The sequence below is a fragment of the Hydra viridissima genome, unplaced genomic scaffold, assembly GCF_058129835.1.
Source record: "Hydra viridissima isolate aposymbiotic clone 2 unplaced genomic scaffold, HvirCarnegie_v1 scaffold_4, whole genome shotgun sequence".
Taxonomy (NCBI): Eukaryota; Metazoa; Cnidaria; class Hydrozoa; order Anthoathecata; family Hydridae; genus Hydra; species Hydra viridissima.
This window is the reverse complement of record NW_028324303.1, coordinates 5,831,601-5,845,000: the sequence shown is the minus strand read 5'-3', so window position 1 is coordinate 5,845,000 and position 13,400 is coordinate 5,831,601. Positions and strand designations below refer to the sequence as shown.

At 28.5% G+C, this 13,400-nt stretch overlaps 1 protein-coding gene and 1 long non-coding RNA gene across 4 annotated transcripts in view; one reads left to right on the top strand and one right to left on the bottom strand.

The window, feature by feature from the left end:
* LOC149889551 (uncharacterized) overlaps nt 1-3,778 on the top strand; it is a 4,014-nt gene extending 236 nt beyond the window's left edge. Inside the window, exons 2-3 of one of the 2 annotated variants that reach the window (XR_016452232.1) lie at nt 172-222; nt 3,526-3,778. This is a non-coding gene — a long non-coding RNA (uncharacterized LOC149889551). Of the gene's footprint in view, nt 1-171; nt 223-1,859; nt 2,565-3,525 lie in introns of those variants that run through there. The other variant, XR_016452233.1, reaches the window with a different exon arrangement.
* Nucleotides 3,779-8,048: 4,270 nt separating this feature from the next.
* On the bottom strand, nt 8,049-12,815 carry LOC149889550 (cysteine dioxygenase type 1-like). Of its 2 annotated transcripts, XM_090085655.1 has the most exons (6): nt 12,543-12,815; nt 10,903-12,083; nt 10,104-10,181; nt 9,259-9,434; nt 8,827-8,996; nt 8,049-8,579 (listed from the first exon to the last, which is right to left on the bottom strand). In XM_090085655.1, exons 2-6 carry the CDS (start codon nt 11,061-11,063, stop codon nt 8,532-8,534), a joined length of 633 nt encoding a protein of 210 aa, XP_089941781.1. In that variant the 5' UTR covers nt 11,064-12,083; nt 12,543-12,815; the 3' UTR covers nt 8,049-8,531. The 2 variants fall into 2 exon arrangements, with proteins under 2 accessions (XP_089941781.1, XP_089941782.1); XM_090085656.1 differs by lacking the exon at nt 12,543-12,815 and having other exon boundaries at nt 9,259-9,431; nt 10,903-11,233.
* Between the last annotated feature and the right edge of the window lie 585 nt (nt 12,816-13,400).

Genomic DNA, 13,400 nt, shown 5'->3' with positions numbered 1-13,400 from the left:
TTCCATTTATTCTGAAAATCATGCTTTGATCAGTCAATACTTTGTCATTTAATAACCATTTCAATAATATGCTGAGTTATCTTTTACTATTGTCTTAAGGCTGAGGTGATATATATCCGCATTCTACATAGGAGAACAGTTTCATATAAGCTGATATTGTATATCTTTCAGGTCACAAATTGGTTTCAAAAGCAGAATATGTTTTTACATTTATCTTAATAGGTAAGGGTAATTTCTCAAAAGTTGACATAAGATTCATTGTCTAATGATGGTTTTTTTCCAAGATTTGCGTTGGGTAAACTGCATTTAACTCTAGAGGCATACCAAGGGTAAATGACGTGTGTATTAGAAACCGTATTGCACCCCTCTTTGACATTGGTTATGTTTTATTTTTTATAATACTATTTTTTAATTGGGTGAAAAAGACCCACCGATTCTGTTTATCTTTCTTCACCAGATACAAACTGTTTAATTATATTATAAAAGTCAGGTTCTCGTTTTATGCTCAGTAAAGCTCATGTGATCATCTTTGGCTTATCGAGGCTCTCAAATATGAAAATACCAATTTTAATTTGCTAAATAATCTTTTGCAACTGGTTATAGAAATAATGAGTGTCAGTAATACTTGCAATACTATACGCATATTTAGAAAAACCTTTTCATTTCCAAACTGAATTATAAAGTTAAGTAATAGTTCGAGGGGTGATATTTTTTCAGTGCGACTTGTTAGTAGCGTTTTAAAATCCAAAATTTTTTTATAAAATTCTTGCTCATCCAACTCTTTTTGTTTCTCCAAATTTTTCACACCACTCTTTTAAATAGTTTGTTTCAGGTTTTAAACAGAACCCTTTCATATTGTTTAAGAAATCCAAATTTTTCTTCGATTTTTTGTCAGTGAACGCTTCAACTTTTTAATTCATTGAAAGATTAACAGTCCCTTTTATAACTCTTTCCATTTCTTCAGCTGATCAACCTGATCATCTCTTGATGTTTCGCCATCTTTTCTTTCTTCTTTGACGTTTTTCAAGTTCAATGTCCCATTTATTATAAATTCGAATTCCTTCTTTCTTTGAGTCACTAACACTTCTCTTTCATAATGAAAACATTTTGAAAAGCTATTAATTCAAAGCTGAATCATGAAAATCCCTTTTAAGATATTGGAATCTCTTTTGAACACGGTTAATAAAAATTAAGATCTGGTTCCAAAATCCTAGCAACCTTAGAAAATCGTATGTTAACATTCCACTAGAGAGTTGCTTTGCATCGCTTTTGGTTTCTCTAGTCGCGCTGACATTGTCCGTTGTGTCCAGGAGAACACTGCTTCCTCGAGATGATTCTTCTAGCAGAAGCCTAAAGGTAGTATACTTACATATTAAAATGGCTTCTGTACCTATTGATCATTCAGCTCAGTTAATAGATAACTACAAGAATATGAAAGTATTGGGGAATGCAATAAAATACACCAACCACAACTGGCTGGTATGTTGTGACCTCAAGATAAAACACATTTTACAATTTTTTTCTTGCCATTACAAAACTTTCCTTTGAAAATATTTTTGTCGTCCCCTGGGTAATTTTTCAGAAATGAAATAGTATTCCTTTTGCCACAGTTTGTCGGCATGTTGCACACTATATTCAAATTGCCATATATTTCAAGTAATGATTTTTCCAAATACCTAATCTAGAAGGATATGACACATTTTAGTTTCCCCTTTCACCTAACAAACATGGTCAAAATTGTCTATACTAAAAAATAAAAATTCTTAGAAACTATGTTAAGTCAATGTGCAAGCATATAGACAGTTTCACATTTTAACTTACTAAATTTAACGTATTTTTGGAAAAACCCTTTACTTCAGGTTGTGTGCATTTTACTTGGAATGCAAGGGGCTACACAATATATCCTTACTTCTTGTGCCTATGAGATAGTCGGACTGCTCGTCTTCACTACTAGCAGAAAGACTGGCCATCTCGAGGAGCATTCAAAATTAGCAACTACAGGTGGTAGATGAACTTTTAGTCCCTCCAAAAAATGTATTACTACAACCTCTCAATATAAAACTTGGCCTGATTAAGAATATTTGAAAAGCACTGAATAAAGAAGGCTAAGATTTTAAGTATCTACTGCAAAAATTCTCAAAAATCAGTTATGCAAAGCTGCATACTGGTAAATTTGACGGACTTTATATTAGAACTCTGCTAAAGGACAAAAATTTTGCATCAAAATGTAAGTCATTAAACAAGATGCATGACATCCCATGTCTCACTAGTAAATGAGCTTATTAAAAGCTTCGAAAAACTGTGAACTCGTATCTCAATAAAAATTCATTATCTCCAGTCATATTTTGAAAATAACTATGGAAATTATAGCAAGGAACGAGAGGAAAGATTTCACCAAAACATAAAAATGATGTAGACCAGGGACATAACATGTTAGCTAACTATTGTTCCGCTTCACAAGCGGAAATCATTGGGAATTCTTTCTATGGGAAAAAGATTTTATATAGTCTTGAGTAGGTTCATAAGTTGTTTGTAAGTTTTATGTTAAAAAAAAAGAGTTCAACTTTGAGTCATAATTTTATTTTATTCCAGTTTACAAATAATTACAATGTATTAGATGAAACTTTGCTGAAAATGAACAGATTTCTTGAAAAATGATATTTTTCTAAAAATAATAAGTGTAGTGTATTTCAAAAACCTGACTTGTTGAGCAAAATAATTGACATATTCGGATTTAGAAGGTCAATTTCGTTAGGGATTACTTAAAAAACCCTCAGATTTATTTTTTCAAACTTAGGCAAGAGTAATCAAATCTCATATTGGCCAATGCGACCCTTTTTTTGAGCGCTGCATTTTAATTATTACCTTTACAAGCGCCTGGAGGTTAACGACGTAACTATTTTTTGAGTGCGATTAGGTTAGATTTTTAAAATGTTTTAAAATGGTTCCGGATGAAAATGATTCCGTATGGGCAAAAATTTTCCTTTTCAGCTCAATTAAAAACAATCTTTTTAAACAAAGTTTTCTTGGTTAAAATTTTTTTTTTTAAATCTTAAACAAAAAGAGTTAGGATTTTGAAAATTAAAACACTAAATTTCCATTAAAATTCGAATTTAAATTTTTCGCTATTTAAAAAAACATTAAATTTCCGCATTAAAATCCTAATCAAATTTTCCACTTATTAAAAAACATTTACAATTGCGTAACTCAAATCTAGACACCATTCAGTTCATATATTAACACTTGTTCTTCAAAATAATCTTCTTTATTACTTACAACCAGGCGTACTTTGTTAACAGGCCTATTTTGCCAAGATAATGACATCATAAACGAGAAATTTTGTAACTTTAAAAGAGAAAAGAATATCGATTTAAAATTACTTTTTTGAATAAAAGTTGGAAAACAGTTCTAACTTTTCACGAATAAGTCTACATGTCTTAAAACGTTACCCGCTATAAAATAAAAAAATATATCAAGCGCTTGTTTAAGTGTTTAGCAAAATCATGTTTAAGAGTATTTTTTTAGGAAAATGATGATGGAAGAGAATAACTTTAGCTTGAAAATTATTTTTTGGCGAAGCTACACTAGCACAGCTTAGTTGATTCCACCTCTATGTATACTTTTTTGAATACTAGTACTTATTTTCATTTATTTTAAAATTGTAATTGATTTTTATTTACCTGTAATTTATTTATGTACTTTAAAATGTGTACAATAAACAACTGAGCATAAAACTGTTTAATAAATTGTTTAACAATTTTAAATATATATTTTTACGAAAAACTTGGCAGCTTTACAATCTACATTAACTATAAAATATAGATTTTTCAAAATAATGTCAGATGAAACACATGTTAGGAAAATATCATTTTCTTTTAGAACTATGTAATAATTCAAGGTCAAGAGATGTTATTAAAGAAACCCCCACTGAAGTTTATCATAAAACGACGATACCATGTTTTCCGGAGAAATCTGTGCGAAGGAAAGTATAGATTGCCATTCATAATTATAAGTTTGTGATTAAATCAACACAAAGTACGATTAGGAAGACAAGTAAAGTAATAAATATGTTAGGAATAATTCTTCGGAGTTGGATTTGTGATGTAAAGGATATGAGTCTCATTAAGGCTCCACGAGTTTACCTTCTTTTTTCCGATCTATTTGTAATGCACGATAGAGTTCTTTTGCTTGAAGTATATGCTATTACAGATAATACATTTGCAGTAATAATTACAATAACACTTACAGATATAGTTGTATAAAAAAAACTGGCAGCTTTGAAAAGTTACTAAAAATTTAAAATTTAACTTCCGTCATTCTAGAATCTCACTGCTTGGTGGTTTTTTAAGATATAAAGTAAGCGTAAAACAATCGAACAATCGCCTCAGTTGGTCCGATAAAAATGGATTTTTTGAGTACTATTTGGTATAGATTATTGCACGGATATTATGAATACCATTCCTTTTTTAATCAACTGAATAATATGAATTAGCCTATCAGCGTCGGATAATTTGATTAAAGTTTAATATTTAATCAACTCACTCAACATATTCAATTTAATTGATGTGGTTAATTAAATGAATATTACGGAAATTAAATCAGTTGATTAGCTGCAGCTTAACGTTGAACAGCATAGAACATCGCCTTCACTTTACATTTTTTATTCATTAATTAAGGATAAATAAATAAAGGGTATAATAAAGGATAGATAAATGCAAAGAAATGATCCAAACATCGTTTTTGTGCCTCATTTTAATATTTTCACATGCTCTTTTTTTTCTTTAACTCATTTTTTTAGTGGAAGTAAATGCTTATCGGAAATTTTGCTTTTTAACAGCTCTTTCACTTGGAAATAAAAAGCTCTCAGTCTGGCAAGTTTATTTGTTAAAACTAGTTCCTGTTGACCAGTGATCCTGTTGACCAGTGATCCTGTTGACCATTGTTGATCTGAACCAACTTTCAAGTGCTCTTATTTTCGAGCTAGTGTAAACAAAATGAGATCTTAATTCGGATATTCAAAAATGTATAATATGGATAACTATAAATTTGTTTTTTTTAGCCTTAGCTAAAAACCAAAACCGAATTATTCATTAATAATTTAACACAACCGATATTCAACCTCCACTTAAAAATTTCGACTTTTCAGAGCCCAAAAATTTTTTACATGGTGTTTCTGAGGAAAAAAATTTCTAAAAAATATTTGGGTGAATTCCTATGTCACATCTTATTTCATGCAGATTTTCATTTTTTCATAATATGATCCCTGAGGGTCTATAGTATTCAGGACTATATGCCATTTTATCGGTCCTCAATTTAAGGGTAGGAGTCAAAATTGGCAAACTGTGTGAAAAATTATGGAATTAATTTTTTTTTTCTTCAATTAATAGCAGGAAAAAAAAAAAAAAGCAGTCCCCCATTTATTTATAAGAAAAGATTTTCATTCGACTATTTAGGTAACTGATCGTTATACCCGAACGTCATATTTGATCTTCTTTAATTGGTTACTAGTGAATAACTTCATCTCTTCTAAATTTCGAGGGCTTAATTATTTGTTTATTTGACTATGATCAACTATTTTATATCAATAGTTTTTTGTAGATAGACACTATTTATTTAAAAATGTTGTATGAACAATCAGCTGAGTTCGGTGGGTTTACACAACTCAGAGGTTCCTTTCAGAACTTTTTTATATTATCTTTTTTTGTTTCATTTCAAGATAATCTGAGCTAAGTATGGCATAAACATAATTTATAACTTTTTTGTTCAGCAACCAATATTTGTCCGAAAACAACAAATTTTTAGACAAACAAAAACAAATTTGAATTAAGTAGCTCAAGTTTAGTAGAATTAAATACTCAACTGTAATAATAGCTCATAAGTAATGTTTTTCACATACAATAGAGTTTAAGATATATAAGAAATGAGATCAAAATATTATATTTATTTAATAAATCTAAGTATATATATATAAAAATTGTAGCATACTTAATTTTACAATTTTTCTATTGAAGCGTATTACTAGAATTGACGTCGTTTTTTGTGATTTTAAATGAAGTTAACAGTATTAGGCTTAAATATGATATAGTTGTAAATAAAATTATAAATAAAACCCTAGAACGAGCTTCTCAGTCGAGCGTGCTCATAGCATTTAGTTGATTATGTAGCGTACATTTCTGTTTTATCTAGCTACAAAAATCAAGAACAAAAAATCTCTAAAAATCGGTAGTAACAGCTGTGTTATCAATCTTCTAGCACAAAGCATTGGATAATTAAGAACTAAAAGGTGCATTAATTACATATAAAAGATATTTCTTTTTTTTTTTAATGAAAAAAATTAAAAAACGTAAATTTTGCACTTAACAAGTATCTACTAAGCTAACTGTTTTGATATCCAGCGTTCAAATAAACGGTTTTTTTTTCAGCTTATTTTCCTTGGAACAATTGATCGTTTAAATCTTTCCCTGCGATCATTTATCAATTTTTTTAAAGCCATATTTAAAATGGATCATACAATATTTGATCGCCGCCATCATGGTTGGTCTAAATTACAACATTTTTGACTTTAAATTTGTTCATGCAAAACAATAGGTATGCTATCTAATCATTATTTTGAGATCAGTGGGTTTCATCAAAATAAATCCCTTTTTAAGTACGTAGTTCATATTGGCATTTTATTGACTCTTTACTTTAAAGTTCTTTAAATTCCAACGAAGATTCAGTTTTGAATCTTACTCCAAAATATTTATCCAAATTGGAGTAAGATTTAAACAATAGAACTTGGACTTTTTTATATAATTGAGTATAGATTATCGTTTACTTGCCAAAATAATGAAGTATCTTTATGTGCCAATCTTTATTTACGACAATATTATCTACAACCAGTTAGCATTGCTTTTTAGAGATGCAGCATTAAATAGGGTATGGAGGCTTTTTTGTTGGCAAAATAAAATCTAATATCAGGACTTGAAAAATAAAATCCTATATCAGGCCTTTAAAAAGAGTTTTGATTGTTCTTTACTCAAAATTTCAATCGACATTTTTTCAATAATCATTTTGGGATTATTGTTTAAGTATCAAGATTGGGAGCATTCCTTTACAACAGAGTCACATTCAAAAGAGCTATTTATTTATCATAAAATTGTCACTGTATGCTCAACAATACGATTTCTGAAGGAATTTTTTATTGTTTGAATAAAACGCATAAGTTTCTTTCGGTAATTTGTCTTACAGCTTAGAATGATTCCTTGTGTCTGTTTATCTAAAACCCCTTGTTATTGATAGTGGATTTAAGACGTTCTCCTGTAATTCAAACGTGCGTGAGTTCATTTTTGCAAGGACGTTTTAGTCTTCCATTATCATCCATATTTTGGTCATCAATTATTGTCCATAAAAAATGCATTAACGAATAAGCTTTCATATCTTATTTAACCTCTTAGAGAAAAAAATGCGGATAAGAAAATTGATAAAATACTTCAAAAAGTTTCATGCTTTTAAAATTTGTTGTGTTTAAAAATTATGAATTTTAGGTATGAGTTTTAAGTAATAAAACGTCACATATCGTAGCAAAGTACTTTATCAATATTTCCCTTTTTAAGTGGATTTCACACCAAACAAACGGAGAAAGACAGAGACGAACGGCAGCATATAATACTCAGTACATTTTTTCGGTTTAGGAAAATTACGTTTTGATTTCAAAAACTCTTATTCTGCATCAATTGTCCGATACGCGGGACGCAAAGCAATTTTCTGGAGAAGAATGGGATTTAGTTAGTGAACGAAGAAAAGACCTGTTCTATTGTTATCCACTGTATAGAGATTTTTCTATTGGTATTTAAATCCATCCGTTCATCCAGAAAATATCAGCCTATGATTCGCACTGTAATATAAAGGTAACAAACCTATTTAAGACCATAAGTTGTTTTATCAGAAGCATGATTCAGATAAAAGTTGTACGAAAATTGTTGACTTTAAAAATTATATGGTTTAAAGTTAAAGCTGCTCAAATAAACTCAACTTGTAAATAAAAAGATAAAAAAAACTGTTGGGGTGATAGTTTATGCATATCATTACAATTTTCGAATTTTCGATTGAGTTTTTTTTTTTTGTAAGTCTTGACTCCGCTATTGGTAACATTTTGAAAATTCAGAAAACATATCTACAATATTTTAAAAAGTGTAAATAATACATGGCGAACTTTCTTTCAAAAAAACTTATGATAATAACGCAGTTTAAGAGTAGAAACATTTTGAAAAGGGAACAATATAACATACTCCAGGATCAAATAAAAAATAAATAACAAGAAGCAATATGTATATGCAATCTGAGCCTACAAAATATAAATAAATAGATGTGCTAGTTCTTCAACAGAAGTATAAAAGATAAATAGAATTAATTTCTAAATAAAAGAACTAACTGAGTGAACAAAAAAAGCCCACAAAAAATAAGAAAACTTAAGTGGATCAAACACATCTTCATTTCGATGATTTGTTAGCTGATAACAGCAAATTTACTATAGCAAACCATTGCTGAGTTTAAGTTTGTTCCACTGCAGTCGGTATAATACACGGAATTGTTTTGCCCTTTAAGACATAAAAGTATTTCTAAGTAAACTAACGAACATCCAAAAATAGAAATTTAAAGAAAAAAATTGTTTCATTACAATTTTAAAAGTAATTTGGTAAAAAACTGTAGGTGTATTAAGAAAACTATATATACCATGAATAAAACTCGTAACATATCACATGGTTTTATGGGCATAATAATAAGAGCATTTTCAAGTCGAAAGCAACTTTTTTATAAATCATTACTTTTACTTATTAAACTTACAATAGGGGTTCTGATGCCGTTTTGGCTCCAAAACATAACTTCACAAGTCATCTTTTTGCCAGTTCTCTCATCAAAAGAATGACACATATTAAATGGAGGGGAATACAAATGAAGGGACACAGCTTGTTGAGTATGACTGTTATTTTCAATTCGATGTAATCCAATTGTATCTTCAAAAATATCATAAAATAATTAAACTAGACAAAAAGCCTGGTAACTAATTTACCAGAGCATAATAGCAAATCCTCTGAAGATAAGTCAGCAAAATTTTTTTAATCAAAATTATGCCCAGATGAATTAGTTACCAGGTAACTGATGATTTTAACAAAAAATGTAAGAAATATTTATAAAAAATAAAATTTTCTTTTAATTGTTCTAATTTAAATTCTTTACTTCACAGTATTTTCTGGTATTAAAAAGATAACATCATACCATGAATGTAGGCGACTTGGTTTTTTGTATATTCTCTGACCCTACTTGGTATCATTTTGACATGATCTAGATTGGTAGTGCAAATTTCTTCATCTGGCCATTCATAGAGTTTTTCAGTAAGTTTTCCATCCATAACTTTCATCCAGCAATGAGAGTTTGCATGATCATGAATACTGCTGAAGAACAAACATTTTATCTGTTAAATTACTGTAAAAATTGCTGATTTTTAGTTGATCTGAAATTTTGGTTTACTTATTACAAATTTTCAGAAATTATTATTGCAATTATATTATCTCAATTTCATTATAAAGCAAAATAATTCACTTTCTGGTAAATGAAAAATGGAAAAAAGTTATTTCTGAAAAATATTCTTTTCCTCTCTTTTAAAAACTCACAATTTCAAATAAGTAAATTATGCAGAATAATGATAAGAACAAGTAAGTAGAAATTAAATAAATAACAAAAGGCAGAAAAAGCCATTGTCAACTGAGGTAATTTTGGCCATTATTTGTGATTTTGTTTCCCTGTAAATTCTTTTCTGGTTCACTTGCAGTCAAAAGATTAAAAAAACATATTAAGCAATAATTTGTTAAAAGAACAAAACACAATGACAAAAGAAAATAGATTTTAGAAAACAAAATTACAAATAGCGATCAATATTACCCCAGTTGACAGTAATTAAAATTTTGATATACAGAATAGTGAAGCTACACAAGCTGAGAAATGGAGTTTATTATTGTAAATGTATGAACATGTGAGTAAAAAGAGAATAAAAACTAATTAGGCTAGTTTAGAGTAAAGTTAGTAATTTTTCACTTTGATAGCCTATAGTTTAAACTCTATACCTTCCATGTCCTTCACCCCAACAAAGTAATATTAAATTAAATTTGCCATTTCCAGCATCAACCAAATTCCTTGTATACCTAAAAATAAAAAATTTTATAATAACAAACATAAGATTGAATATGAAACATTAAACTAAAAAATGTTGTGTTGTAACACAGTATTTTATTTTAGTTCAATACAAAGATTTTTTGAAGTTTGCTACCTACAGGCTAAAAAAGATTAATCTCCTAACTCTGATGTATACACCCAGTTGGGCAGTCTAGACCTGTACATTTTACTTTGCTGTATAGCTTTGGATCACTCCATTATTTAAGATCAGTGTTATATTTCATATAGCAAAATTTTTAGTAATAGATTCAAAGTGTTCACATTAATTTAATTTTTAAGATAATCATAATTTATTTTATAACTATTAAAATTAAAAAAATGGGAAACACCCTTGTGACCAATAATAACAATAGGGGTCACAATTTTTCTTACCTTTTTAGTGGACCCCCTAATGTTTAAAGTAGATTTATGCCTGAGTGGGTAATTTCTTCCAAAGGAAACTGATCAAAACTGAGTTGAGAATAAGAATTTTATTGAATTTTAGACAAATACTGCATTTAGCTTGATGCCAATTTCAGTATAGACACAAACTAAATTTGTGTGTCTGTATATGTGTCTATATATATATATATATATATATATATATATATATATATATATATATATATATATATATATATATATATATATATATATATATATATAAACACACATCATATTCTATGTACTCATACAACATAATCACTATACCTGTAGTCATCAAAATGAGCGTATTTTTTCCACTCTACAATATTTGACTGGAAATTCTCCATGACACTCTGCACTTCATCAACATTAACTTTATCTAATTCAAATAACTCATGTAATTTTTCAATCAACATTGGAAGTGTAAACCTGTCTGATTCATTCATCTTTTATGCTTTTCTTTTTTTCTTCTTTTGTTAAAATAAAGTAAAAAATATACTTTACAATGTAATTATTATTTTAAAACTTCAAACTCTTTTAAAGCTGAAAACTTTTTAGTTTCTGATGAGAACTTTTCAGTTGCTGATGAGGACTTTTCTTACATTATATATAGCTAGCTTGCTTGTGCAATGACACACTTTTTAATTTTTAAATTTTTAGTAAATACGTTTGATTAAATATGAATTAATTTATAAAATCTTCTTCAGAGTTTCCTGAATACATAAAAAAAAATGCATAAAAGCGAAGAAAAAAATTAATAATAGATTATTATTGTTATGTTACACACTTGCAAAAAATAAATAAGACGTTTAATTTTTTTATCAAGAAAAAAACCATTTTCAATATTTAAATTCATCACAAAAATAACAGTTAGAAGAGGTTACAGCGTTCATCTCCCAATACATTTATAAGTATTTTAAATGCATTTAAAAGTATTTTAAATACTTAACTATAAATGTTATAAACAATTTTTTTTATCATGTAATTTACTATTCGTTCAAGCACGTGTTCTTAACCACGCGGACCAATTGGCTACACTTAACGACAACTATAGCAATTAAAAACTAACGGCTTCAAAAAGTGGTTCACACGATTATATCAGACAGCGATTATGCAGTTAGCATCTTTCTTTAATTTAAAACCACAGTATACATGTCTATTTTTTTTTTGAACTGTGTAGAAATAAATATCTAACTTTAAAAATCTGAATGTGACCGACCCATCATATAAGACAGAAAGTGTTTCTCGTTTAAGTTAAAGTTTTATATTGAAACTTTCGCATACAACTGTCAGAGTTCGTAAATGAATACCGTAAAATATACACAAAGGTCATAAAGACAATCCATTCATATTAAGAAAGGCTTAACACTCACCTCATATAAAAGGCACTCAATGTTATTTGGGGCTTTAAATTCCTAACAAAATGACTAAAAATCTTATTCTTGTTCTTGATTGACGAGTTAAAACTATTCGGCCGTAAAAAAAAACGTAATAAAACAATAAAAATTCTAATGAAAAGTTTCAGAAAAAAAAACTTTTTTAAAGCGAATAAAAAGATAAGTGTGTAAGAAAGAAAAAAATAATAAGTAAAAAAAAATAATAATCTCATACAGTTTTTCATGTTAAAATTAAAACGTATGTTGCAATAATACATTCTGATAATTAGATTATTACGTCAAATTTTAATTGCCGAAGGAGCGTAAAAACACTTGTTGAATAGTATTTGTACACAAAAATCTCAACTTAAATGGCACGAAATACAAGATTTGAACTGGTCTCAAATAGTAAGCTAACAATGTGAATTGTTTAACTCCTTCGGAATACAATGTGACGGTATACAAAACACTACCAATGCTAATAAAGCGTTATGTTGCCCAAAGCAAACAAATTTACTTTAATTACAATTAGCAAGTAACACAACTTACAGCTTCATTAATCAGCAAATACATTGTTTTTTTGTTGTTTTTTTGTCACAAAACTTTAACGCGTGAAAATATTTAAGAAATATTGATAATACTTTCCAAGTCTCTGGAGACCAAATCAGAATTTATTCGTGCCATTCTGCATTCCAAGATTAACTGTATGAATGAAAAGTATTTTTCATATTTATAAACAAACTTATAAAATTACAAAATAAAGTCGCAGTTTTCAAAAATGACAATATAATGATAATGATACAAAAAAGCCTTTATATATAGAGACATCATAGATCTTCGCCTCATATATAGAGAAATCTTTTTAATCTGCCTATAAAAGGATTTAACGGAGGTGTTTAAATGTGCGTCATACGATCAATAAAACAAAGGCGTAGTACGACCGTTTTTGATCAAGTTTATGCTTTTATATACCAATTACACAGACACACAGAGTTTTGACTTAAAAAATGCTTGCTCTTATATCATTTTTGGAGCTTAATGTTTGTTTTGGGGATCTTTGAGCAATTATTTTGGTATTAAATGCTTAATAACTAAATATTATGTCATATGCTATAGATCACGTTTGTATTTAAGAAATTACTTTTAGGGCTTCTTGATCTTTTTTCAAAAATAAATTTAAATAGCTTATAGTATCGGACACCATTTGTTACTAATCTCGTTTTAAGGTCTCGAGATCTGATTAGTCTTGAATTATGATTGGTCTGATTAAAACAATCAGGACAATGGCTTGGTCGTTTATTTCTTGTTTTTTAAATCAAATCTTGTTCTTAGTTTTATATTTTTGTCCTGTTGAACTGGAAAAAAGTCATGTTTAACGTCTCTTTGTCTGCCACACCAAGTCAATCA